The sequence below is a fragment of the Mirounga leonina genome, unplaced genomic scaffold, assembly GCF_011800145.1.
Source record: "Mirounga leonina isolate KUSES-001 unplaced genomic scaffold, KU_Mleo_1.0 Mir_173, whole genome shotgun sequence".
Taxonomy (NCBI): domain Eukaryota; kingdom Metazoa; phylum Chordata; class Mammalia; order Carnivora; family Phocidae; genus Mirounga; species Mirounga leonina.
In genome coordinates, this window is record NW_023270447.1 from 3376925 (window position 1) to 3402855 (window position 25931).

At 52.1% G+C, this 25931-nt stretch overlaps 2 protein-coding genes and 1 long non-coding RNA gene across 7 annotated transcripts; all 3 read left to right on the forward strand.

Annotated features, from left to right (window-relative positions):
• Nucleotides 1–1815: 1815 nt before the first annotated feature.
• Nucleotides 1816–14555, forward strand: MYBPHL (myosin binding protein H like). Its single transcript, XM_035017851.1, is given in 10 exon segments — nt 1816–1843; nt 1846–1959; nt 10199–10287; nt 10845–10884; nt 10887–11039; nt 11268–11407; nt 11549–11705; nt 11807–11943; nt 12950–13094; nt 13097–14555. Coding segments are annotated over 10 exon segments (1107 nt in total). The 3' UTR covers nt 13201–14555.
• A 132-nt stretch (nt 14556–14687) lies between these two features.
• LOC118019040 lies at nt 14688–15521 on the forward strand. The gene is made up of 2 exons (XR_004681539.1): nt 14688–15310; nt 15421–15521. It is a non-coding gene; the product is annotated as an uncharacterized LOC118019040 (long non-coding RNA).
• A 4400-nt stretch (nt 15522–19921) lies between these two features.
• On the forward strand, nt 19922–23569 carry PSRC1 (proline and serine rich coiled-coil 1). 5 transcript variants are annotated; one of them, XM_035017857.1, is made up of 8 exons: nt 19922–20021; nt 20394–20451; nt 20543–20600; nt 21065–21506; nt 21848–21991; nt 22184–22302; nt 22609–22702; nt 22926–23569. In XM_035017857.1, exons 2-8 carry the CDS (start codon nt 20433–20435, stop codon nt 22959–22961), a joined length of 912 nt encoding a protein of 303 aa, XP_034873748.1. In that variant the 5' UTR covers nt 19922–20021; nt 20394–20432; the 3' UTR covers nt 22962–23569. The 5 variants fall into 5 exon arrangements, with proteins under 5 accessions (XP_034873748.1, XP_034873746.1, XP_034873745.1 ...); XM_035017854.1 differs by having other exon boundaries at nt 19927–20021; nt 21848–21962; nt 22054–22302; XM_035017855.1 differs by lacking the exon at nt 22926–23569 and having other exon boundaries at nt 19926–20021; nt 21848–21962; nt 22054–22302; nt 22609–22706.
• Nucleotides 23570–25931: the final 2362 nt, after the last annotated feature.

Below are 25931 nucleotides of genomic sequence, written 5' to 3' on the forward strand. Positions count from 1 at the left end.
GGCAGAAGAGCTTGCTCTGAAGGAGCCGGCTGGCCGAGGAGTTCCTCCCTCAGGAGATGGTGTATGGTAGTTTTATTTTCAGGAAGTCTAGCCAACCTAGTGTCCAAAGACTGACTGCACCAGAATCACTAGGTTGCTTTTTCAAATGCAGATTCCTGGACCCCACCCAGACCCATTAAATTAGACTTTGTAATGGACAGACCCTAGGAGTCTGCATTTTTAACTTGATTCTTTTATACCTTTATTGCAACAACGGGCTCAGACTGAAAGTCTAGGCCAATTTCATACCACCTGGTGTGGGGACTCTGTGCTTATAAGGGCTTGGGCTGGGTCAGGCAAGAGAAACCGGGCAGAGAGGCCTTCGCACTAGTCCCCAAGTGGCACGAGTTCGGCCTCAGAGGCCAAGCTCCGTAGCGCCCTCCTCCGCCACCCCAGCTCCTGATAAATAGGTTCCTGGGCCGGAAGTGTGTCTGCAGGCTGTCCTGGCCCTCAGCCCCTATACGAGCTGCAAAGAGGAGCTTTCACACCCCATATGAGCGCAGGCGCCTGGGATCCTATCAACTCTGCCCCCAAATTGAGGGCTAAAGGGGAAAAATGAGTGTAAAGAGCCCATTCATTCAACCACACTCATCTTTTTTTTTCCATAAAAGAAAAGGGTGGTGGGAAGGAGGAGGGGGTATTTGGGAACTCTGTACTTTCCATTCAACTTTACTGGGAACCTAAAACTGCTCTAAAAAGTAACGTCTTTACACACACACACACACACACACACACACGGGAGGGGATGCTGGTTTCTGGAGCTACTGAAGTGAAGATATGATAGGAAACCACTTAGATGCAGGGTACAGAACATAAGGAATGATGGCTTGGTGAGCCGAGACATCGTGCAGGACCTGTAGTATGTAACTAACACGGTGGTCTGGCCACTTCCTTCCACTTAATTTTCTCCTCAACACAGTCATGGCAGCATCATCCCTGGGGTTCAGAGTTAGTGATTTGCCCAGGGTCACCTAGCTCATGAGTGAGTGGAACAACCAGAAGTCACACACACGTCCTCTGGCCTCCTGCCCCGGGCTGCCGCTCACTTTGCTGGTGCTTTATCTCAGAGGGCCACATGCCGGCCTGACCTAAAAATAGCTCACATTTATGGAGCACTTAGCTACATTCTGCTAAGCACTTTACACAGATTACCTCTCGTAATCCTCACGACAACCCTACGGTCATTATCCTCTCCGTTTTACAGGTGGGGAAGCAGACCCGAGAGAGATGTGATGTGTGGCAAGTCACACAAGCTGGTGGGTGATGGAGCCAAACGTGAGGCCAGGTAGTCTGGCTCCAGAGCACGGACTCTGCCTTCCACCGCCACTAGGGGGTTAGCTGGAGGGGATGGGGACAGACCCCTGAAAAGGGCGAGTTGGCAAGACCTTACAGCTCGCTGACTGTGGAGCAGAGAGAGAAGGAGCCCTTAAAGGTGTGCCTGTGAATCTGCTAAGCCTGCTGAGCCAGGGCCCCATTGTGTGGTCTGTGTGTGCAGTCAGGGGAGCTGTTAGAAGCTCAGGCCCTCCCCTCCCTCCGCAGTGTTATACGAGGGCTGTCCCCTCAGTCCTCCTGCGGCTATTCTGGGCTGCTGTCTGATGTCCCTCTCTTCCCCAGTCCCTGCTTCAGCCCTTCTGCTGAGAGTAGCCGGATGGGAGAAGGCCAGGCCAGTTACATAAGCCTGTGGCTGGAACTCCGGGAGACCAGGCTGGAGAGGCCCCTCCCTCACCACCACCAGTGAAAATCTCCCGCTGGAGCGCAGCTTTGGGGTGGCCCAGCATGGAAGCAGCCACAGCTCTGGAGGCGGCCTCGGAGCCACACTGAAGGTGAAAGAAACGAGCCCAGCCAATGCCGAAGGACCCCCTGCTTCATCTCAACAAGAGTCCGGCAGCCCCATTCCCCAGCTCCTGTCCCTTATAGAAGGTGACCTGGGGGGTTGGGAAGGGTGAGGCGGCTGGGTTGGTAGGAGTTAGGGAGGTCTCCCTAACACCCGGCTGCACCTCCTTAGCTTTGTGCAGAGGTGAACGACTTCATGGGTGGTACCTAGGATGGAGGAGCATTAGTCGGAGCCCCCACCCCTTTCTTTGGTGGATTCTTATTTGCTGCTCAAGTGTCTCTGCTGGGTTTGTGCTTTTTAGCTGAGAAGTCAGTGGATGGTGTTTGTGGCACTTTACAGTGACTAAAAATGATCTGTTTATATTTGTACCTGTAATAAAATGTCTGTCCCAGGGACCGAGGACCAGATATACTAATACGTAAGCTAGGGAGGGAATGAGGGGTGCAATGGTGGCCATCTGGATTAGAAGGGGGAAATGAAAAGCTTCTAGCAACCAAGAGGCTGGGTGGTGAACAAACAGTGCATGACACTCTGCCTCTCCCTGGGCAGTGCTGTGGGTCCAGGACCTACCCTAACACTCCAGCTGGCTCCCAGGGAAAACCCCAGCCTCTCAGGGTCCGAGCCCCATGGAAGCAGAGCCCATCTAGGAGGACCACTGGCCTCCCTTCCACAGTGGTGTCTGTGGGCCTCTAGGCAAAGAGGCACTTTTGAGCCAGGAGGTGGTGGGTGGCCCTGCCAGTTCCGGGTGTCCATGCCGGCGGCCCAGCCGCCCACTCCCCAGCTGCCCCTGGCCAAGGCCTCTGCAGCTAACAGCTCTGTGAGCTCTGTGATGTTCACTTGGGCTGTCGCCACTGTGACTGGCTCGGCCGGCTAGAGATGGCAGGCAGAAGCCAGGCTTTCTCCTTCTCCTGTGCAGTAACCGGGAGGAGGGACCACAGGCGCCTCGCACATTTAAGACTGTTACCTGCACAAAGTCCGTGCTTTAGGCCCCTTGACATCTTGACTGCAGGGGATGCAAAGACCGCAAGCAAGCAGCTCATGGAACCCCACGGTAGGGAGAGGTAGGAGAAGACGACGTGATCTAGACTCTGCCCAGTGCCCCCTCCGGCAGCTCTGTGCCCTTGGACAAGCCAACCAACTGCTCAGTCTATCTAGGGTGGTTAGAAAGGATTGTTGAGATGATCCAAAGTGCCTTGGAAGAGGCCAAACTAAGATGTGACTAGATAATAAGATATTTCCAAGGCAGGAGTGAAGACTAAGAGTTCTACCTGCAAATGGGGCTGGGTAGGGAAAGTTGGCTGCCTCTTCTCACCCTCACGGGAGACGCTGAGTTTTCGGGAGCTGTTCGAATGTCACAGGCAGAGAGCCGGCTGAATTTGCTCCATTGGAAAGGAGCTCGGGGTAACAGAAGTTATTGTGAGCACATTAGGCTGGGATGGTCTTGAGGCAGAAAACCAGTTCCTTCCCCAAAAGGTCCAGGGAATAAGCCACAGAGTGAGAATGAGAGCCAGGACTGCTGACTCCCGACTTGGCTGGTCTCCCTAAGACCCTGGGGGAGGGCATCCAACTCACCCGCGCTCCTCCCTCTGGCTGTGAGTAGACGCTGTGGGCCCTGGGCTCCTGACAGCCCCTGGCCGCCGCCACAGTGCAGCCTCAGGAGCCCCCATCTCAGGGCCCCCAGCGCCAACAGCTCGATTCATTAGCCTTCCAGAGGTCATTGATAGTAAGCACTGCTTGTGATACTTTGCAAAGTATGTTCGATTCTGTTATCTGCTTAGAGAAGATAGGAGTTCAAATCCTAGCTCTGTCCTGTGACCCTAGGCAAGTCGGTGCCCTTCTCTGGGCTTCTCTTTTCTCATTTGTAAATTGAAGGATAACCTTTTGATGGCTGTGGATCCCTAGGAAAACCTGATGATGTCTGTGGAATCTTATTCCAGGAAAAATACTCGAACAAGTTCAGGGAGCTCACAGAACCCCTGAAGCCCATTCAAAGGTCCTTCAGGGTGCCATGGACCTGGCCTAGATGGTCCCTAAGTCCCTGTGAGCTCCAAGAACTTTTTCTTCCTCTTACTGCCTCCTCTACCTGATGGGGAGCGCCGCGGGACCCAGAGGGGCCCCTCAGTGAGCGTGTGTGTGCATGGGAAACAGAGTAGGCACCAGAGGCAGAAATGCATCTGCAACATCAAAATAACCTGTAACTGGCCAACACTGAGCTTTTAGTCAAGAGCCTGCTCTGTGGCTAAATAAGCAGAAGTAGGCGGCGGGCACTGGGAAACAATTTCGGTCTATCCTCAGCACTACGTGGAGGCATTGGGTCCTGGAGGCAGCATCGGTGGGAGGCTGGGGGACAGGCTGCACCCCTGCCGTGGAGAAGAGGAGACTCTGAGACCCAGAGGAAGGGTCCATCTGCTGATTTCAGAATAACTGCATCTCCTTTCAATCCAAACTGTTCTGTGTCTTCCAGGCTTGGGAAGCTAGAGCCCGTGCCCGGGAGCAACCTTCCTTCCTTTTTTCCTTCTTCCCTCCCTCCTACTTTCCTAACCTCTTTCTTCCTTCTACAAATATTTCTTTTATGCCTATTATGTGCCAGGCACTGCTACAGAAATAAAATAGGCAAAAATAACTCCCCTTGTGGAGGTTCCATTCTAGTGTAAGGAGATAGACAATAAATAAACAAATAAGATATGTAATATGTCAGAAATGTGCCGAAAAATGAAGCAGAGGAGGACAGAAAGTGCTGGGTGTGGGAAATATGTTTGCTATTTTAAACAGGATATTCAGTGATGGTCTCATTAATAAGGTGCTATTTAAGCAGCAACTTAAAGGAGATGAGAGAACAATGCATGCAGATATTTGAGGGGAATGTTTCCCATGCAGAGAGAACAGTCAGCGCAAAGGCCCTGAGGCAGGAGTGTGCCCTATGGATTGGGGCCACTGTGCCTGTAGCAGCGCAAGGGAGAGAATGGTAGGTTTGGGGGCAGAGAGGTAGTAGTACCCTTGTGAAGACTGGCTCAACTCCGAGACTGATGGGCATTTTAAGTGAGGGGTTTTAAGTGAGAACCGACATGATCAGGTATAGGTTTTAAGGTTTTTTCTGACTCCCAAGTTAAAAATAAGCTATAGGCAGGCCTGAGACACTAGCAAGGTCATCAATTGAGGATGAGGATGAGGGAGAAGGTATGGGGGTTTTAGAAGAGGAAGGTGTCCAGTTGTCACCCAGGAGAATAGGGAGGCTGGGTGGACCTAGGAAGTCTGGAAGAATTGCCAAGGGGCCATTGCGAGTTAGTGGTCACTGTTAGTGGCCATCAGCTTACAGTCAGCCTCGCTTCTATTTTTCCCCTGTATGCGGACGTGGGCACTGAGTGGCTGGAAAGCATTTAACTGGGGTTGGCCATGGCTAGGAGAGCGCAGTGCAGTACCAGAGGATTAAGGGACCTGAGTGGGTACACAAGGGAGTGAGTGTAATGACCAGACTGCAAGTTGGGTGGGAGAGAGAGTGGTAACCGAGAGGACGACAGGGAGTGCAGGGGTGGGAAGGCCTGGAGCAGAGATCTCAGTGGTGCGCAGGGTTGCTGGTGCTGGAGAGCAGAGCTCTAGGGGCGGAGACCGTGCTCATCAGGGAATGCCCGTCCATGTAACAAATAGGCCTCAGAACTGAAGGCTCAAAAACAATAGATGTTCATTTCTGTTAAAAAGCTTCTCTATTTCTATTAAAAATAGTTCTGCATGCAATAATTCCAGGCCCCAGGCCTCTTCCCTCTTGTGGCTCTGCCACAAATCTCAGACAAGTGTTGCCTGATTCTATGTCCTTCTGTTTATTTCTGACCTTAGTTTCATAGTCTTCAAGGAGCTGACACTCACATCCTTCACAAGGTGCTTCAGAGGTCACCTTTCCTACGACGCTCCTCCAGACAAGTTTCTTTCTTTTTTTATTTTTTTAAGACCATTTGTTTTATTTATTTATTTTTAAAGATTTTATTTATTTATTTGACAGAGAGATAGAGGGCACAAGTAGGCAGAGTGGCAGGCAGAGGGAGAGGGAGAAGCGGACTCCCCACTGAGCAGGGAGCCCGACGCGGGGCTCGATCCCAGGACCCAGGGATCATGACCTGAGCCGAAGGCAGACGCTTAACTGACTGAGCCACCCAGGCGCCCCAAGATCATTTATTTTTGCGCGCGCGAGAGAGCACACGAGCAGGGGGAGGGGCAGAGGGAGACGCAGGCTCTCCACTGAGCAGGGAGCCTGACGCGGAGCTGAGCCGAAGGCAGACGTTCAACCGACTGAGCCACCCAGGCGCCCTCCAGACAAGTTTCTGATAAGGCCAAGGCCACATACTGTTTCAAAGCCATAGCTTGCCTTGTGCATTTGCTCTTTTTGGGTAGCCATTCACTCACACAGGCACATGCATGCACACACACATGCTCACAGTCTCACACACTTACCCACGCACATGCCATACTGTCACACACTTGCACACACACTCTTATCTCACATAGGTGCACACGCGCACACACACACACCCCCTTCGTTCTTTCAATGTGTCTGTCTTGTTCCTTCACGCTCCAGGCCATAAGTAATCACATCAACGTGAACTACACAGCCCTTAAGAAATTGCTGGAGGAGGGGCGCCTGGGTGGCTCAGTCGGTTAAGCGACTGCCTCCGGCTCAGGTCATGATCCTGGAGTCCCAGGATTGAGTCCTGCATCGGGCTCCCTGCTCGGCAGGGAGCCTGCTTCTCCCTCTGACCCTCCCCCCTCTCATGTGCTCTCTCTCATTCTCTCTCTCTCAAATAAAAAATAAAATCTTTAAAAAAAAAAAAAAAGAAATTGCTGGAGGAAAGTCTTTAATGGCATGAAGGGAAATTTTGAGAGAATATGAACACTTATTTCCCATGAACATCGAATAAGGAAATGGGCATAAACTTCAGAATGAAATTAGGGTAGAATTAAGAGGAATTTTCTAATCCAGAGGAGTCAAGATCTTTGGACTTTAAGTAGTAGTCTCCTTCTCTGCTAATTTTCGAGAAAGAATTAGACAGCATTCTGTCTGAGAGAAAGGCCGTGTGAGAGCAGCACAGCCCAGAAGCCAATGTCTCGGGATGCCCGGGTGGCTCAGTCAGTTAAGTGTCTGCCTTCGGCTCGGGTCATGATCTCAGGGTCCTGGGATCGAGTCCCACATCCGGCTGCCTGCTCAGCGAGGAGCCTGCTTCTCCCTCTGCCTGCTACTCCCCCTGCTTGTGCTTCTTCTCTCTCTCCCTACTAAATAAATAAAATCTTAAAAAAAAGAAGTCAATGTCTCTCAAAGGACTTTTCAAAATGCCTTTTCCCCAAGACTCTGTGATGGAAGAAAACCACGCTCAATGTCTCAAACTGGTCTCAGGAAACCCAGGCTGTGCCGTAGGGCTCTAATCTTTGGTTCACATCTGTCCTGGCATCTGAGGAGCAGAAAGACCTTGGGCGTCAGGGAAAAGCCACGTTTCCCCAAGGTCGGTACAATTAACACCTCTCTCGATCGCAGATGTGTGAGAAGAGATGCCCCAAATGAGCCCTCCGATTAACATTCTTAGCAAAGGGGCAGACAGCTCGCTTGCTCGGGCACACGAGAGGGCCTGGGTGGAGCTGGAAAAGAGCATTCTGCTGCCCGGGCACCTGCAGTGGCCAAATACTCCCCTGCCACCTACCGCACTTTGTCAGCTGCTTTGGCCTCAAGCCCACCCTCTTTCCGCCCCTGGGGGCTGGGAGCCTGCTGGGAGCAGAATCCTCACCTACTAATCCTCAGACTCACAACATTCTACTAAGTTTGTCCCCTGTCAGTTCATCATCTTGTCAGGGAATCCCGCTATGAACAAAGAACTGGCAGGGGAGCCCCCCCAGGGAGGAAGAGACTGCCGTCCCAGCTGTCAGCCCTTCTCCTCTGTCTCTCTGCCCGCGCTGGGATCCCCTGTGCATCTCAGGGCCGTTCTGCTCATCCTCCTTCTAGGGCCACCATCTGACTTTACGTTCCACATAAACCTATCTCTTTGATCGTTCTCTTCAGTTCAGGTGAAACAATGCTAACGTCTTCCAAGGCAGTTGTCTCAGAAGCACAAGAAGCACCAAGTGGGCACAAATACACACGTCAGCTTGCACCTATCTATAGAAAAGCCCATTTCCTACCTGAGGTCTGAGCAGGGCTCACACAGCACATCTTCCCGGTGTGACGACCGGGCTCCTTTCCTCACCCCAACCTGTTCAATTCTTGAGGATATCCCTCTGCCTTCCCTTCTTTGCCTCCTCCTGCCCAGGCCCCTGTGGCCAGTGGAGGGCCCAGAAGCGGGCAGATACGCCGAGCTTGGAGAACGGGTCCTGCAGGCATACACTTCCAGATGGGGAGGCAGCCTAACTTCACAAATGTGTTTCTCCCTCCGAGCCCTTTCCCCTGTCTCCTTGCTCCAGGGGCTCATCCAGGTCCTTCTGCGTCAAGCAGGCAGAGCAGGAGACAGCAAAGCCGGCTTCTCCCCAGCAAGCGTGAAGGGCTATTTCCCCACCCAACAGTGGGGAACCAAGCCCAACAAGATGAGGTTTTGACCCTCCTTTTCAATCGCCGCCCTCTTTTTCCAGAAAACCCTTAAGTCATATCCGCTTGTTCTCAACTCCTTCGTTGCTCGCCAAGATGGCCCAGGAGGGGAACACATCACACAAACACTTCTGTTTTTCATGCCCCACCCCCCGCCAAACCGCCAAGGGGAACAGAGGGCAAGCAGAGCAGAGTGGTTCAGCTGCCGGGGCTCGGGCGCTGCGGTGTCCTTCCAGAGGCAACGGGCCCTGAGCCGCGCAGGCAGGACAGTGGCTCAGAGCCCTGAGGCCCTGCGTCATTTAGTCCCTGCTTTTGCCAGGGGCCGGGGTGAGGTGCAGTCCAAGACTGCACCACCCAGGGGGAAACATAAGCCACGCAGCGAGAAAGGAAGCTAGATCAATAAAATGGACAGCATGCGCTGAGTGTCCGTGTTTATATTCACTTACAAGGGCCAAAAGTGATCTGGAGACGGTGATGGGGGCAGACTGCGGGAGGGAAGGTCCTGGTCTCTAAACAGTGGGCTACAGACTGAGGAGCAGGAAGAACATAGTGGAAACTCTATTTACTTTATTTTAAAGTTCACCGCTCAGAAGTTTGCAGTGTATAACGTACATATTTAAACAGTCCAACTTATAAGTAAACACACATGCGCTGCGGTAGAATGCTCAGGAATGTGTTTGCCGGGAAATGTTATCAGAAAGTTTGGGAACCTCTGACAAACTGTTGCCTGTTTGCGGTGAAGTTTTGGCAACTGCTCGGATGAATTGTGGGGAGAGGCCGGGGAGTTGGCGAGACCTGAAGCGCTCTCCCAATTCCACTTAAGACAACAGCAGCAGGGGACCATCTCTGCCCGAGGAGAGACCAGAGCCCTAGAAAGCTGGAAAATGGTGTCGCCTCAGCCAGGCTCCCAAGGGAAGCCAGGTGGGATGCTTGCACTTTCTCAGCCAAGGCAGCCCGAGGCTTCCTGAGAGGAGAGAGGTCACAGCTGGGCGGCCTCCACACCTTACACTCAGCACTTTCCTGAGCATCTCCTGCCTCCATCCTGGAAGCCAAGGGACAGGAACTAACCCCTCTTCTCGCTGGACACGCCTGGGAGATCACGGAGCAGCGAGCAGTGGGCCTAGTCTTTCCCAGAGTCTGTCCGTACAAAGTGATGGCCCATGAACTGGAAGAGCACGGCGCAGGCGCCCGAGCGGGGCAGCGTGCAGAGGAAGGGACCCAGATGCCAGCTCCCCGAGTGGTGACGTCAGTGCTGCCCTAGTGGGTCCAGTGTCACTCTGTGGGCAGCTTTCTCCTCAAGTCTGGCATCAAGCTGGGAAGCAGGGCTGACACTTCGAGGTCAAGACTAACATTGAAAGCGGCTTTGATAAAAGGAGCGTTGTTGAGGACAAATGTAGGGAAGGGATAGAAAGACAAACCACACAGGCTACACCAGTCTGTGCACAAACAGAAAAAAGAAATCTCGGTTGATGAAAAGTCAGTAGTTGAGAGTTACCCATTAAAAGAAAGAAGCGTCAGGCTCACGCTCCAGTGGTTTCTGACAAGACTTGAATGCTCTCGAGGGGATCTTTCAGCCAATCACTCTGCCCTAAATCCCAGCGAGACAATGGGAGCAAGCTTCCCATTCCCTAGGAGAGGACGGATTTGCTGAGCACGTGGGTCATCTGCCCATGGGGCACAGGCAGATGCAGTGTCCATTTCCTCTGAGCTCTGCCCCTCCCACCCCAGGAGGCTCACCACCCACTGTTCTCTTTCCTTCCATCACTCAGAGCACCCCAAGATCTGGCTACCTTGGACCTTGAGGCAGGCCTATATCCGGAAGGTCGGAGACACTGTGAACCTACTAATCCCATTCCAGGTGATCATGCTGGTCCCATGCTGGGTCCATGTTGGGTTCATGCTGGGACCAGGCCAGGGTTTTGATTTGGAAACAGATACTAAGAGTCTTGCTGGCATTGGGGCAGTCGTCCTGGCCTGAAATGGAGGGCGCCATGTCACCAGAAGTCTGAGGCAGAATGACCCTTCCATCTGCACTCCTGAGGTGGGGTTTGGGTTGGGCATGCCCCATGTGACGAACTGAGGCAAACCTATGTCCTTCAGTCAGCAGAGGTCTGGGAACTTTCGGTTTAGAGGGCTCTGGGGAGTTTAGGCAGCTATTGTTAGCCCCAGCTGCCCCAGGTGACCTAAACTCTCAGAGGGTGGGAAACTCAAAGCCAACCCCTTTGTTCCTCCCATGATCCTTAGGCTGTTGATGAAAGAGGCGAGTCCCCTGGGACAGTCCCCCAATTTCTAACTCAAGGCATCTGCAGTTCAAGTCAGGTCACCATGAGGACCTGGGGTGGCTCTGACCCCCCATTGCAGCAGGGAGGGCCACGGGGCCTCTTGGGGTTGCTCACAGCTTTTACCATTTCTTAGGGCAAACCCAAACCTCGAACCACCTGGACACGTGATGGCTGTGCCTTGATGCCAGCCGTGTGAGTGTGCGGAATGGGGAGCAGGACTCCATCCTCTTCATCCGAGAAGCCCAACGTGCTGACTCGCGTCGCTACCAGCTCAGTGTGCAGCTGGGAGAGCTGGAGGCCACTGCCACCATTGACATCCTGGTGATCGGTACAGTGCGGGGAGTGGGAGAGAGGTGGTCCTCAGGGGCTCCGTCTCCAGGCTAAAGAGGGGCCGTCACAGAGAGCTGGGGAAGCCGGGGTGACTCCCCACGGCGAGGGTCACAGTGGTGGGGGAGGGGAGGCATAGCGGAGCAGAGAAGGGGAAGGGCACTCCCGAAGTGAATCCCAGGCTTATGTGGGGGTTGTACCATGCCCGCTGCCATGCTTGCCCTTTCAGAGAGGCCAGGCCCTCCTCAGGGTATCAAGTTGGTGGACGTTTGGGGCTCCAGTGCTACTCTGGAGTGGACACCTCCCCAAGACACGGGCAACACAGCACTCCTGGGACACACCGTGCAGAAGGCTGACACAAAATCTGGGGTGAGGCCCAGCTGAGAGGCAGTGGGGAGAGAGGAAGAACGCATTCTGGAATGGGGCTCTGTAGCTCCATGCGGTGGGCTGAGGTGGAGTGAGTTCACCAAATAGGGGTCTCACTCACGGCATCTTCTTGGGACCCCAAAGCTGTGGTTCACGGTGGGGCGTGATCACCGCACCAGCTTCACGGTCTCCAAGCTCATCATGGGCAACTCCTACACCTTTCAAGTCTTTGCTGAGAACCAGTGTGGGCTCAGGGAGACCGCCCCCATCACTGCTGACCTTGCGCATGACCAGAAAGCAGGTAGGGCCCGGGGCCTAGGAGCTGGGAAGAGTAGAGGATGAAGAGTTGGAGAGGGGTGAGGATCTCAGGCACGACAGCGTGGCCCTTCTTGGTCCCCTCAGCGAGTGTTGGCAAGACCGAGGGGTCTGCGCAGCGAGATTTCTCTGAAACCCCCAAGTTCACCCAGCCTTTGGCAGACTGCACGACGGTCAGCGGCTATGACACCCAGCTCTTCTGCTCCGTCCGCGCCTCTGCCAAGGTGAGCGGGAGCCCCGCGGGGGGCCGCGCCGCGCCGCTCCCTGCCCCTGCCCTAACCTCCACTGTGCGGAAGAGCATTCTGACCGCATCGTTGTTCCATCCCCACCACCTGCCCCTTCCGCGGCAGGTCAGGCAGGTTGTGAACGGGCAGGGCCCTTAGAGTCCAAGACACACTGATGCGGATGATGCTTCCAGTTTCCTTTCTTCGTGTCTGTTCCTCGTAGATGAAGATGTCACTTACTGATCTGCTGGCAGCTGGGCGTGAGCTTCAAGTTGTCCTTCTGGCGGAGGTGACGGGGTCCCCTGGTTTCTCCTTCGTCATCCACTATGCCTCACCTGCTCAGGGCCATCTGCGTGCCAGCTGTCTAGAGTTGAGGCCACGACCCTGAGCAAGGCCCTTTCCAATCTAGTCGCTGTACTTCTGTACCCTATGCTGCATAAAACGTCACTACAACCTTACCAAGTACTTTTTGCATAGAAGTCCTGGGCCAGACTACATGGAGAGAACGTCTCAGAAAGAGAATGTCAACAAGCCCCGTCTAGAAACTACTTTCTAACCAGAGGGGACAACAGTGGGAACAGAATATGAATGCTTCAACAATGTATATACAAAAAAGAGGAGATCCTGAGGCCCGGTACTTAGGGATCCATGAGGGGGCTGCTTGCACAGGATGGAACAGAAGGTCCCACCTTTTTTCTAGTCAGGAATACTTGATGAACAAGGCAAGGTTTCAGGTGCTCTTTTAAACCAACAGAAGGAGCTTAATTAAGGCTTTTGAGGGTACTGGAGAGGGAATCCCTCCCCAAATGTAAGGAATGGGGAGCTTTCCAGAAGACCATTATCTCTTCTAGATTCCATACCACCTGTTCTTAAGGCACCCTACTCCTCCCCCTTTTCTGGCCGGTGTGTCCCCAAGCCTTGTAGGCGAGGAGTTCCAGGGATTGAGCACAAAAAGAACAATTGGTTCTCACCACTCCCGTGCTGCCCCCTCGTCTTTATCTTGCAGCCAAAGATCATCTGGCTGAAGAACAAGATGGATATCCAAGGCAACCCCAAGTACAGAGCTCTCAGTCACCTGGCAATCTGCTCTTTAGAAATCCGCAAACGTGGTCCCTTTGACGGGGGCATCTACACCTGCAAGGCGGTTAACCCCCTGGGGAGGCATCTGTGGACTGTCGGGTGGATGTGAAAGGTAAGGGCGGAACTCATCCCCTCTCTCCACAGCTGGAAAATTCAGGACGGAGCCACAGCCTGTAGAGAGCAGGGCTTGGCTGGCTCCCCCTGCAGGTGCTCTCAGCACTGTCATCATCAGGATGGATTTGAGGAGCCGTTTTTATTATCCAATATCTTATTTCTCTCCAACATAATTCTGTAATACAGAATGGCTAGTTCCATTCTGCGAAGGAGGAACCTGAAGCACAGGGTGGTGATCGGTTTACCCAAGATTCCCAGCACTGCTTAAGTGAAGAGTCAGCACTGTGGTGGTAAGAGCCCAAGCCTCCTGGCCTTCACTCAGATCGTTTGTCTTGCAACTATACAGTCTTTGATTCAGTCCAGGAAAGCTGCAGTTGTCTGTTAGGCTTTCAAACAAACCAGAGGACTTGCCCCTCTGGTTTGTTAAAAGGCAAAAAAGTGTGTCCTCTCTACCCCTTTTGAAGTATTCATTCATCCATCCATTCCTGTCACCTCATTCTGATGTCCGTCATTGCATTTAATGTATTGTTATATAAGTGCCTATTGTTATATAAGTGCCCATTGTTATATAAGTGCCTATTTACTGATCTGTTTCTCCCAGTTAAACCAAGAGCACTGTGAGGGCGGGGACAGTCTGACTCGTCTTTGTCGTCCCCACCCCATCCCCGCCAGCATGGAGCCCGGTTTCTGACACAGAGCGGGCACTCTCTAAGTGTGCATAGCATGAATCAGGAATGAACGGGCCATTACATGCCCTATTATTCCCCCTGAGGAGACTCCTAATTAGCACCATGGACTCTGGAGAAACCTGAGAAGTATAGCCCTTCCCAGTGCTCCACAAGAAGGTTCCCCAGAGATTTCGGAGATGTTAACTCTGAGAAATGTCTGAATTCTTGCAGCTCCTCATTGAGGCTCCCCGAGAGGATTAGGGCAACTCTGACAAAGGTGAGGAAAGAGACTGGGGTTCTGAATGGAGTAGGTCATGTTTACGGCTAGCGTCGAGTCCGGGACAGATATGTATGCCTGAGTCTTTCAACCATGCAGTCATTGGTGACTACTTTGCTTTTAACCACTTTTTTTAGTAAGCTACTACTGTCATCCCCGTGGAAGGAATTTACTATAGATGGTACTACTTTCGTCACATCCTCTGTCTATCTGTACTCAAGTTGATGACAGGTATTAGACCTACTGGTCCTCTGAAAAGGAATGATAGCATCTACCTAACAATAAGCGGGTTCTGTGGAAGGGAGGCGGGCAGGTGCTGTAAGAAAAGGCATCAAGGGAACAACCAGGAGTGGAGGATGGATGGAAAAAGAGATAGGAAGTTGCTCCTGTCCACTGTTTCTACCTCAGAATCATGAGCATGGTGAGAAACAGATTAGTTTGCTTGCCTTTTTTTTTTTTTAATATTTTTCATTTTTTTTAGAGTCATGTTCTTTTTTTTTTTTTTAAGATTTTATTTATTTATTCATGAGAGACAGAGAGAGAGAGATAGAGGCAGAGGGAGAAGCAGGCTCCCAAGGAACAGGGAGGCCGATGCGGGGCTCGATCCCAGGACCCTGAGATCATGACCTGAGCCGAAGGCAGACGCCTAACCGTCTGAGCCACCCAGGCACCCCAGTTTGCTTGCCTTTTACTTTGAAGTTTATGGATTCCTTCCCTTCTGAGAGAAGAAACCACCATTGTCGTCATGTCAATAACAATTGAACATGTGGGTATGTGGTCCCAAGCAGCACATTACTGACAAAGAGCAACTCAGATCATCGTTTAAAATGGGATCGCTCCTTCAGGTTCTAAATCACACACAGTAGAAATGCTGTGTATGAACTGATGCGTAGGGTGAAAAAGCAGCTCGTGGGAGAATTAAGAACTGGTTCCCAACGTCTCCTTGGACTTGCAGTTCCTGGCTGATGAAAACTGAGGATGAATACCATCTGAGAAGCCATTTAGTTGAGTCCATCATTGATATAGAGCAAATAAAAACCCTCAGGGATGCATTAAAAGCACAGACTTCTCAGGAGAGCTCTCTCTGCCAGTTGGCTTGCAAAGACAGTTCTCTGGCCACCCCGCAGTTCCCTCTCTGGGCTAATGTTAATGTTACACTGGGGTTGGCCTTGTCAGTGGGACTTGCTCTGCTACCTCTCTCACAGTCAGCACACAGAAACAAAGCAGGGTAAGTAGAGAAGTGACAGCACAGGACCCAGGGGCCACGGAGCATCCTGGATGTACGCTGGGGGTTTGCTGTCACAGTCACAACATACCCTTTCTTCTCTGTGCCTCCAGGGAGCCTGACTGTGGTGAGACTGTGTTCTTAAGGAGCTCCAGCACAGCGTCTGGTTTGCACTAATCTAAATAAATGTGTGGATCCTCAGTGCCTAAGTGTCCATCTGTTTGAGCCTTTCTCTATGGGAAAAACATTTAGAACATTGGAATCCTTTAGCCATACTGTATGGAATCTGCAGACCCTCAGACTCCTCTTTCTCCTCATATCCACATTCTCTTCCGCAGAGGTTTCAAACACTGTCCTTTTGTCTAGAGTCTATGACAGAGCTGAATTCAACTCTATCTAGTGCCTGGTGCTGAAAGAGATGCTGAACACGACTTGCTCTCTTCCTCTCTGCGCTCTCCGGTATAAGTTGGAAAACAGGATGCACATCCATCACAGAGACGCAGACGGCAGAACACATAAACACTTACATAGCTAAGTAAAGATGGAGCACTAAGACTTGAGGGCTGGGAGATACTGAAGAAACTGGAGTGGTCGCATTAAGCCCTGGGGAAAGAATAAAGGTGAGGTGCCCTTTCCTACACTTTTGTTTTCATTCTTATAACAAGTAAGATATTAAAGGCATTCTGTGATGGAATCTGCAAAAGATAGCAATTCCTCCCATCCTAGCTAGGATGGGCATGGTGCTCTTCCCACCAAGAGCTGGAGTCTATTTCCCCTTCCCTTGAACCTGGGCTGAGCATGTGACCTACTTTAACCAAAAGAATATAGTGGAGGTGATGCTGTACCAGTCTGGGCCTAGACCTCAGTTTCCGCTTCTGCTTCTGGAAGTCAGCTCCCATGTAAAGAATCTCAGGACAGATTACTGAATTAGGAGAGGCCACATGCAGGACAGCCAAGCATCCCAGCCGACAGCCCGAACCACAGCCCTAGATATGTGTGGCCACCTGAGACCCTTCAGCTCTAGTCAAGCCCAGTCTACTCCCTGTGGAGCAGAGAGAGGTAGTCCTTGCACAAGCCTGGCCAAACTGTAAAATCATGAGATGAATGGTTGCTGTTGTTTCAAGCCATAAAATATCGGAGTGGTTTGTTACACAGTAATATGTAACTGAAATAGCCTTCTCTGCATCAGATACTGAATGTCAGGCTTTATCTCTTTTAATTTTCATTTTTCAAATGAGGAAGTCGAAGTTTATAAATTGCTCCAAGTCATGCAACTGGTAGTAGCAGAGCTGGGATTTGAACAAGATCTGCCTGACTTCAGACCTTCCCTCTTTCCTCTCCTCTCTTTCACCCAGTGACCCTCACTGTAGTGAGTCTGGGTTGGCATCATGGGTTTAAGAAAGACATTTTTTTTTTAAAGATTTTATTTATTTGTCAGAGAGAGAGAGAAAGCACAAGCAGGGGAAGCGGCAGGCAGAGGGAGAAGCAGGCTCCCCGCTGAGCAGGGAGCTTGATGCGGGGCTCGATCCCAGGACCCTGGGATCATGACCTGAGCCAAAGCCAGATGCTTAATGACTGAGCCACCAGGTGTCCCTGAAAGAAAAGATTTCTAGGAGGCAGTATTATCTTAGGCAAGGCTTTGGGCGGGACGAGGGTGGGGGTGTTTTGGCTGAGAAGAGTGAGAAGGGCTTTCTGTTCACACCAAAGGTCTATTTTCAGTTGAGACAAAGTGTCTATTCCAGCCTTTCTCGACTGGAGCACTATGAGAATTAAGCCCCAGTGCCCCCATCCATTGCATGTCATAAATTAACTTCTATGCATTCAGAACATTACTAGTTACGTAGCATCTTGGGAAAATTGAGAAAGTAGCCACACAAATTATTTGTAGGGTCTAATGCCCTTGCTGAGAATGTTGGGTTGGAGAGAGTGGGGGAACCAGAGTCCAGGGCCAGATAGTCATGTACGCAATGGCCAAGAAGCCTCCCTCCAGCTGAAGCAGGGCCTACGTCCGGAAGGAGTGGAATACTCTGTTATGATGCCCGAAGCATCAGTTAGACCTCTGGCCTCAGCTCACAGCCCCATGCCTCTGCTGTCTGTTGAAGTACTCAAGGACCATCCCTTACAGTTCATCTATTCTGAACCTTCATGATGAAGGAATAAAATCTTCACACTGAACAAGACTTCCAGTCACAGTGACTCTTTGCACACTCAAGAAGGATTGCCCTGGAATCCTTAATTTTATCATTTATGCATTCAACACTATGGAGTGCCTTCTGAACTAAGGCCTACCACATGCCTGGGAGGGGGTGTGATCTCTTTGTTACTTCATTTATTCACTCTTTATCCAAAATCTTAAACATCTGTTCATATGTATCATTTTGGGGTTGAGCTAACATGGACAAACAATTCCCAGAGTAGTGGCCTTATGCTGAGTAAGAACTCTTGTGCCTGAAATCTCTATTTTCTGATTTTGTTATTATTTTGATGGAGGAGAAAGTAGTTCGGTTGCTTTTTTTTTTTTTTTTTTTTTTTTTGGTGGTACTGCAACAGCTTTCAAAATCATAATTTGATAACAGGAATTTTTTTTTTTAAAGATTGTATTTGAGAGAGAGAGAGAGCACAGTGAGAAGAGAGGCAGAGGGACAGGGAAAGAGACAAGCAGACTCCCCACTAAGCCCCAAGTGGGGCTCGATCCCAAGATGCTGGGACCATGACCTCAGCTACAGGCAGACGCTTAACTAACTGAGCCACCCATGGGCCCCTCAAGAGGAGTTTCCTTAGGAGAAACTAACTGCCAATTTGCTAAAACTGCCTCCCCCACTCACCTGAGATTGGGTGAAGAAGCAGTTGCAGGGTTTCCCTGCTCAGGCTGCTCCTAGGCAAAGCAGGAAGGCAGTTACTGAGCAGTTTCTCTCCCTCCATTCTACTTTGCCACCACCTACCTGGAGATAGGGAAGCTACTGGCTCCCGTCCTCCCACCTCCCCAGAACCTGAATCCTCCAAGCAACTGCAATTCCACCTTCGCCAGCCAGCCTCCAGAAAACCAGGCCATCCTCTTCTCTCAGCTCTTCTTCACGCAAGTCTGCGAAGTTCTGGGCCTCCCCTACCCTGCCCCTCAGCACCCCACTAAATCCCAAGGCCCGTTGGCGGGCTGTGGCATTTATTACACTGACAGGTCACGCCTGCAAACCTCACAGCTAAAAACTAGGAAGGAAACCCCACAAAGCCTGTAAATAGCCAAGATAATGGTTATAAACCCTGGCGACCAAAGCTCTCCAGCCATTCTTCTAAAATTTTAGAACACTTTTTTTTTTAAAGATTTTATTTATTTGACAGAGAGAGACACAGCGAGAGAGGGAACACAAGCAGGGGGAGTGGGAGAGGGAGAAGCAGGCTTCCCGCAGATCAGGGAGTCCAATGCAGGGCTCGATCCCGGGACCCTGGGATCATGACCTGAGCTGAAGGCAGATGCTTAACCATCTGAGCCCCCCAGACGCCGTTAGACCATTTCTTTTTTTTTTTTAAGATTTTTTTTTATTTATTCATTTGAGACAGAGAGATACAGAGAGAGAGAGCATGAGCAGGGGGCGTTGCAGAGGGAGAGAGAGAAGCTGGCTCTCCGCCGAGCAGGGAGCCGGATTCGGGACTCGATCCCAGGACCCTGGGATCATGACCTGAGCCGAAGGCAGACGCTTAACCGTCTGAGCCCCCCAGGAGCCCCACCCCTAGACCATTTCTAAGAAGCCCTGGCAGCTGGTGGCCCAGCCTATCACAGGCAACCACTGGGAAACTACAAAAAGGAAATCGCTAATAAGCAGGCCTGAGCATTTTACAAACACAGCCTTCAGCTGAGAGGTAGCAAGTTACAAACACGCTCAAAAGCCCCTGAGGCACGCGGCCGCGAACGCGACACCGGTAGTTCCCCTAAGCGCGGAAGGCGACGGACGGTCAGGACCCTCGCTCCGCGGGCAAACGGGCGGTCAGATACACTCAAGCCTGCCTGCCTCGTGACGGGGGAGTCTCGGCTGAATTGGACCCAAACCTCCCCGTCGGAAAAGCCTGTTGTTTTTCTTTTTTTTTACACCTCGGCTACCGCGAGTTCCGAATGTTCTCGCTTAAAAAGATGATGGAAGATGTACTTCTTAGAGAACCTCAATATACCTAAAATATAAGTATCCAGGTTCTCCCGCAACTTGGAAAAGTCACACCTGAGGAAACCCGGCAAACGCGGGGTTTGCAAACGGAGTAACCCGCCGGCAGCGAATTTCCTCAAGTGCGGCGCTAGGCAGGGCGGGCGCGCGCAGGCCGGGCGGGTGAGCCCGGTTCTGCCCAGCTGGGGGAGGGGGCGGAGAAGGGGGGGGCTCGCCGGGCGCGAAGCCTACATTCATTGGCCAGGTCCCTCGCGCCCCGCCACAAGGCCCCGCCTCCTCCGAAGGGAGGCCTCCCGTGCACGCGCGCGCGCTCGCGGACTCCCCGCTTCAGCCCTCCGGATGGAGTCTTTCTCAGAGCCGCTCTCCACACGGCCCCCACCTGTAGACTTCCGGCCGGCTGCCTGTCGCCGCCCCGCCCCCGAGGGCAGGGGATGCTGGGATCCGCCAATCACTGGGCGCCTGTGGTAGGAGTGGGTGGAGCCTGAGAGATTCGAAAGGAGCCCCACCCCCTCGGGGCTGATTCCCGGGACTAAGTGGTGGGAGGCAAGCACCTTCGGCGAGAGGTGAGGTGGGGCGGAAAGTAAAAGCGCGGTGTGGGCTGGAGGTGTGGTGTGGGCGTGGTGCCGTGGGAGTGGAAAGGTGATCTGGGGAGAGGAAGAACCGGAGGATGGTGGCGGGGAAGAAGATAGGGCGTGCGGACCGCCCCCGGCGAGGAGAGGCCAGGCTGTAGGGGGGCGGAAGGGCAACCTGAGGAGGGGGATGTGCGCTCTCCGCACCTTCCCCGGAGGTAACAGGGCTAAGTTACAGGGGCAGGTGCTACTCCTGGGACCCTTCTTTACCTCCAGCGTGATCCCCAACCCCTGGCTTGCACCCTGAGTCTAGCTGGGAGCCTTGGGCAGGATGGAGACCTGAAGAAAGGGGTATTTTCTCTCCAGCTCAGGTCTAAGCTGACTCGTGCTCCTACCGGCTGGAACATGGAAGATTTGGAGGAAGGTGAGGAAAGGAAGGAGGGAAGAATGAGGCGCTGCGATTGAGAGCCGTGTTAGTGACCTGAGGCTGGTATTCATTCCCTCCTCCCCTACAGATGTAAAGTTTATCGTGGATGAGACCTTGGACTTTGGAGGGCTGTCACCATCTGACAGGTACCATCCTCGGTAACCTACTTGCTTTCCTCCAACAATGCCTCTTTGTCTCTAACCCCCTACTGCTGAATTATTGGTCTCTGGGGTCTGGGTTGGTAATGTAGCAAGGTTGGGTGCCCTGTGGCTGCTGGGGGACTTGTTGACATGGGCCTCAGTGACACTACTGGGGGAAGGGAAAACAGATAAGCTGGAATGAGATTTCAGGATGTTAAGAAAAAGGGTAAGTGGATTTGCTGCGTCTTCATCCTGGCATCATTTCCAATGTCGGTAAGGGCTAACGGCCTATTAGGCCTCATAGAACCAGGCGTCTCATCACCTAGAGGCCAGATCTCCCAGCCAGCGTGGGCATCAGGGTTTGGGTTGTATCCCTGGCTCTGTTGGGGGGGGGGGGTGCCGGGTCTCCTCTGCACGGTCCCCTGCTCTCTTCTGTGTGCGCACGGTGCCTGGTTTGTTTTCTGTCTCAGTCGTGAGGAGGAGGATATAGCAGTGTCAATGACTCCAGAGAAACCCCTCCGAAGAGGACTTTCCAATCGAAGTGACCCAAATGCAGTGGCCCCAGCCCCCCAGGGCGTGAGGCTCAGCTTAGGCCCCCTTAGTCCAGAGAAGCTGGAGGAGATTCTCCACGAGGCCAACCGACTGGCAGCCCAGCTGGAGCAGTGTGCCCTGCAGGAGCAGGAGAGCCCAGGCGACGTCCTGGGGCCTCGCAAGGTGAAGCCCAGCCCTCGGAGGGATACCTTTGTGCTGAAGGACAGTCCCGTCCGAGACCTGCTGCCCACTGTGAGTTCTTTGACTCGGAGCACCCCCTCCCCAAGCAGCCTGACACCCCGACTCCGGAGCAGCGATAAGAAGGGGGCAGTCAGGGCTCTTCGGGCAACATCTGGAAAGAGGCCCTCCAGTGTGAAGAGAGTAAGTTTGGAGGGTCTGGGTTGGATGTGTGCCCTCAGACACAGTGTGTGACTTGGTACAGCCATAGAGTTGGTAAAATGGGCTTAGTAAAATTCTACCTCAGAATTGTTGGAATTAAGCAAAATACCGTAAGCAAAGCAGTTACCACAGTGTCTGCACATATCTTGGTAAGTGTCTATAATAAGTTCAAGATAAATGGTATTGGTGAGGATGATGTTGGCAGCTAACGTCTGCCCTTCCTTACTGGGATGTAGGCAACTCTCCACCTCTATTTCTCAAACAGCCAGCAGAACAGATTCTTTTTCCATTCTAATTCTATTTTTTCTCTCTTTGTATTTCAGGAGTCACCCACTTGCAATCTGTTCCCTGCATCCAAAAGCCCAGCATCTTCTCCTCTTGCCCGATCTACTCCTCCAATCCGGGGCAAAGCTGGGCCCAGTGGGAGAGCAACAGCAAGTGAGAAGGCTTGGGCAACAAAGCTGTGGGTGAATGGGAGGGGGGAAGGATGTGGAGCTGACCCTCTCATTCCTCTACTCCTTTCCACCAGGCCCGCCTACCCCTGTCAGACCAGTCTTGGCCCCACAGCCTTCTACCAGCAACTCTCAGCGCCTCTCTCGGCCACAGGGAGCAGCTGCTAAGCCTTCCAGTCGACTGCCTGTTCCCTCAGCCATCCCCAGGCCTGCCAGCCGAATGCCACTCACCAGCCGGAGTGTACCACCCAGCAAAGGTGCCCTGCCTCCAGCTTCTCTGCCAACTCGGAAAGGACTTCCACGACCAAGTGCCGCAGGGCACAGAGGTGAGGAAGAGTGGACATAACAGTTGGAAATCAGGGGGAAGAATGCTTACCCTTGCCCAGCTTGGATGTACCCTCCCAGAGCTGGGACCAGGGACCACTTTCTCCATTTTCATTACCACTCAATTTGAAGATGGGGAGACTAAGTGAAAGAGAGGATGTGGGTCCGGGCAAAGAGTCTGAACCATGGTTTTCAAATACTTTGTGTTTTTGACCTTGGGTAGGAAGAAAGGCACTAATCCCAAACTCACTCTGAGAAGGTCGCTTGAACTCTCTGCTAATTCATTTCTTTTGTCAACCCCCATCAAGTTCCCATTTCCCAGCGACCAAATCTTCCCGCCCCTGGTGCCACTCGAAGCAATCTGCAGCCCCCCAAGAAGGTTGCAGTCCCAGGACCTACCAGGTAAGACTGGTTGAGATGCTCTATCCCCCCTGTCATCTGGGCTTCCAAACTGTTATGCACACCAGCCCTGAGTCTTGCGTGGCAAGATGGGGATGAGAAGGGGAGCCTGGAGAGGCAAGGAGTCCCATTTCTTCCTTCCCTGAGAAACTTGATCTCAGCTGGGTGACAAATGGGCTTGAGGAAGAGGGACAGTTTAAAGCAGTTCTTCCTTCTGACTCCTTAGGTAAAGAGATCAGGACAGCAAGCAAGAATTCAGTAGCAAACCACTGCCTTCACTGCCTGGACTCACCTCTACTCGGCCTCCCAAGCCCTCTCATGGAAGACAGGCCCTGACTCTAGCAGATTCTGGCCCAGGAGCAGGAGAAAGAGATGTCACCAGGGCTGGTGGCCCAGGAGTAAAGAGATGGGAGAAGGGGTGGATTAGGGTTGAGCTGGAGGGAATCAAACCCTGTGGGTTGAAAGAGGATTAGGGAAAAGAGGTCACCTCCTGACAGTGAAATTAACAAGCAGAAAATGAGAAAAGCCAGAGAGTAGTTTGTGCTCATCCACCCCCACTCTTGTGTTCAGTCCCAGAGGGTTTGATCTTCTTCCCAGGCATTGGCTCACTGGACATTTATATGTGAATGGCCTCGGTAGCTAACCTCCCTGCATTCTGAGGAGTGGGCCTGAATTACGTCCAGGACGCAAGCCTGTTTGGAGAGACAGAGGCAGGCACCTGGTCTCCAGAACTTGTTTCCTGTAAATTCTCTGACTCCTAAGAGGCCAGTTGATGATAAGCTTACATTGGTCGGTGTTTTTCTAAAATAAAATGAATGTATTTTTCTAATCTCTGTATATGTGAAAGTAAATTCTCCAATTTCAAACAGATTTGTAGTAAAGTCCTGTGTTATTCCGATGAGGGAGCCAGGACAAGCTTCCCAGGCCGGGGCCTAATTAGGCTGAAGGGGCTTATGATTTGGAACAACCCGCCCTCCCTTTGTTGGCATTAGATGGGAACAAGCTACATTGTTCCGGGATACATGTGTTACTAAAAGGTCCAGATCAAGTGAAATATGTGAGTGAGGCTATCAAGGCAAGGTCTTGGTCATATTATTATCTATATTCTAAGCTTGGGTGTCTTTCCTGGCAAAAGCATGGAGCCTTCTGAGAATGCCCTCAGAATCTGGTCTGCTGTACTGATGAGATGAGGGGACCCTTTGGTGGGTACCCTGGTCTTCAGTTTTGCTGACTGCTTCAGCGGAAGATGCTGGAACACCTCATCACATTCTGCCTTATATCATTAGAATTGGTGGTCCTAGACTTGAGGGCTGACACCAGGTCTTATAAACCTCTGCCGTGGGCGCCTGGGTGGCTCAGTTGGTTAAGCGACTGCCTTCGGCTCGGGTCATGATCCTGGAGTCCCGGGATCGATTCCCGCATCGGGCTCCCTGCTCGGCAGGGAGTCTGCTTTGCCCTCTCATGTGTTCTCTCTCATTCTCTCTCTCTCAAAATAAATAAATAAAATCTTTAAAAAAAAAAAAAAGAATAAACCTCTGCCGTGCCTAGTGTTATGATTTGTATGTGGCAGAGAATTTCATTCATTTGTTGAAAAAATAAATTTGAGTGCAAGGCGGTGGGGGGGCGGTTGGTGAACGAAAGAGACTCTTAACAGATTTCACTAAGGGTCTCCCTTTTCTCACAGCTTTTGACTCTTGCAACCAGAACCAATTCAATTCCTTGCAAGGTTTTTGGTTTTTTTAAGATTTATTTGTTTGAGAGAGAGAGAGAGAGCTGGGGGAGGGGGCAAGTAGGGGCAGAGGGAGAGGGAAAGAGTCTTAAGCAGACTCTGCTCTAAGCGTGGAGCCCGAGGCGCGGCTCAACACGGGGCTCAATCTCACAACCCCGAGATCACAACCTGAGCCGAAACCAAGAGTCAGACGCAAGACAGACTGTGCCACCCAGGTACCCCAATTCCTTGTGAGTTTTGAGAGAACTTCCCTCTTTGAAGGCTGGGCTATGACTTAAGGAAGCCAGTAGGCAACTGAACAGAGGGAGTGGAGTGTCAGCTGGTGCCCCCCGCGCCCCACACATATATGCCCATCAGCACCCTACTTAGGCATTGAAATGTCCTTCCCCAGACAGAGGCCCTCCACTGCTATCTCTTTTCTATGGCTGATCTTCAGGTTCAATGAACATATTCACCTCTATTACAGTGGCAGCCGCCTAGGCGTTCGCCCCTCTCCCTGAGCCTCCTGCAGCAACTCCTACAGGCTCTGGGAGTCGAAGAATTGAGCTAGGGGAGGGGATGTGGAAACACACCGAGTATTTGGCTCTGGAGAAATTTGGCAGAGGCAAGAAAACCTCAGGTGTGTTCTGCAGCTGAGTCCTGCGCTGGCATCTGGTGAGCAGGGCCCTTGGTGACTCCCCAGTGGGACCGAAGCTCTGGAAGGCCGGCGCGCCTAGGCAAGCCCTGAGGTGTGGCCAGCAGATGGCACGTGTGTGTGGCTCGGGAGGCAGACCCGTGTGCTGTTGCCACCTGGTGGCCGGAAAGGACAAGGCATGTTCCCTTTGCCCTGGGTCAGTCTTGAATTTCATAACCCCCACCTGCCCCGCCCCCATCCTGCTCCAAACCTGCTTGAGCAACATCCAGTAGACTTTGCCGGCTAGGGAGGAGGCCCCCTGCCACGGCGGCCCTTCTTGCTCAGCTACCTGCTTACTTCCCTTTGGGGCTGGCTATTTTTCTCTGTATGCACTCTACCCCCACCCCGCCCCAGGAGCAACAATGCAGGAAGCCAACATTTACTGGCCTCTTAACTATGCACTGTGAACTGTTCTAAGCACTTTACATGTGTTAACTCATTTAATTTTCATAAAAGCTCAATTAGGCAGATGCTATTATCATCCACATTTTGCAGGCAGAGAAACTAAGGCTCAGAGAGCTTAAGTCACAGGGCCTGGTTCCAAGGTTTGTGCTCTTAATCACTACCCTCTATGGCCCCCATGTTAATTCCCCTGCTAGTTTGCTGAACAGACCTTTGAAAAACACAAAACTTGGGAAAGGAAGTAATGTCGCAGAGCACGGAGGTGGCTTGAGTGTGAATTGTTGCTTCATTTCCGATGTGAAAACACAATGACCCAGAGGAGTGGAGTCAGGAGGTACCTCGTCACTGAGCCACTCAGCCACCCTGCCCTCCCTGTCTCCTGAATTCTGTCCCCAGGACTCAGCCCTAAAGGGCTGGACTGGAAACCT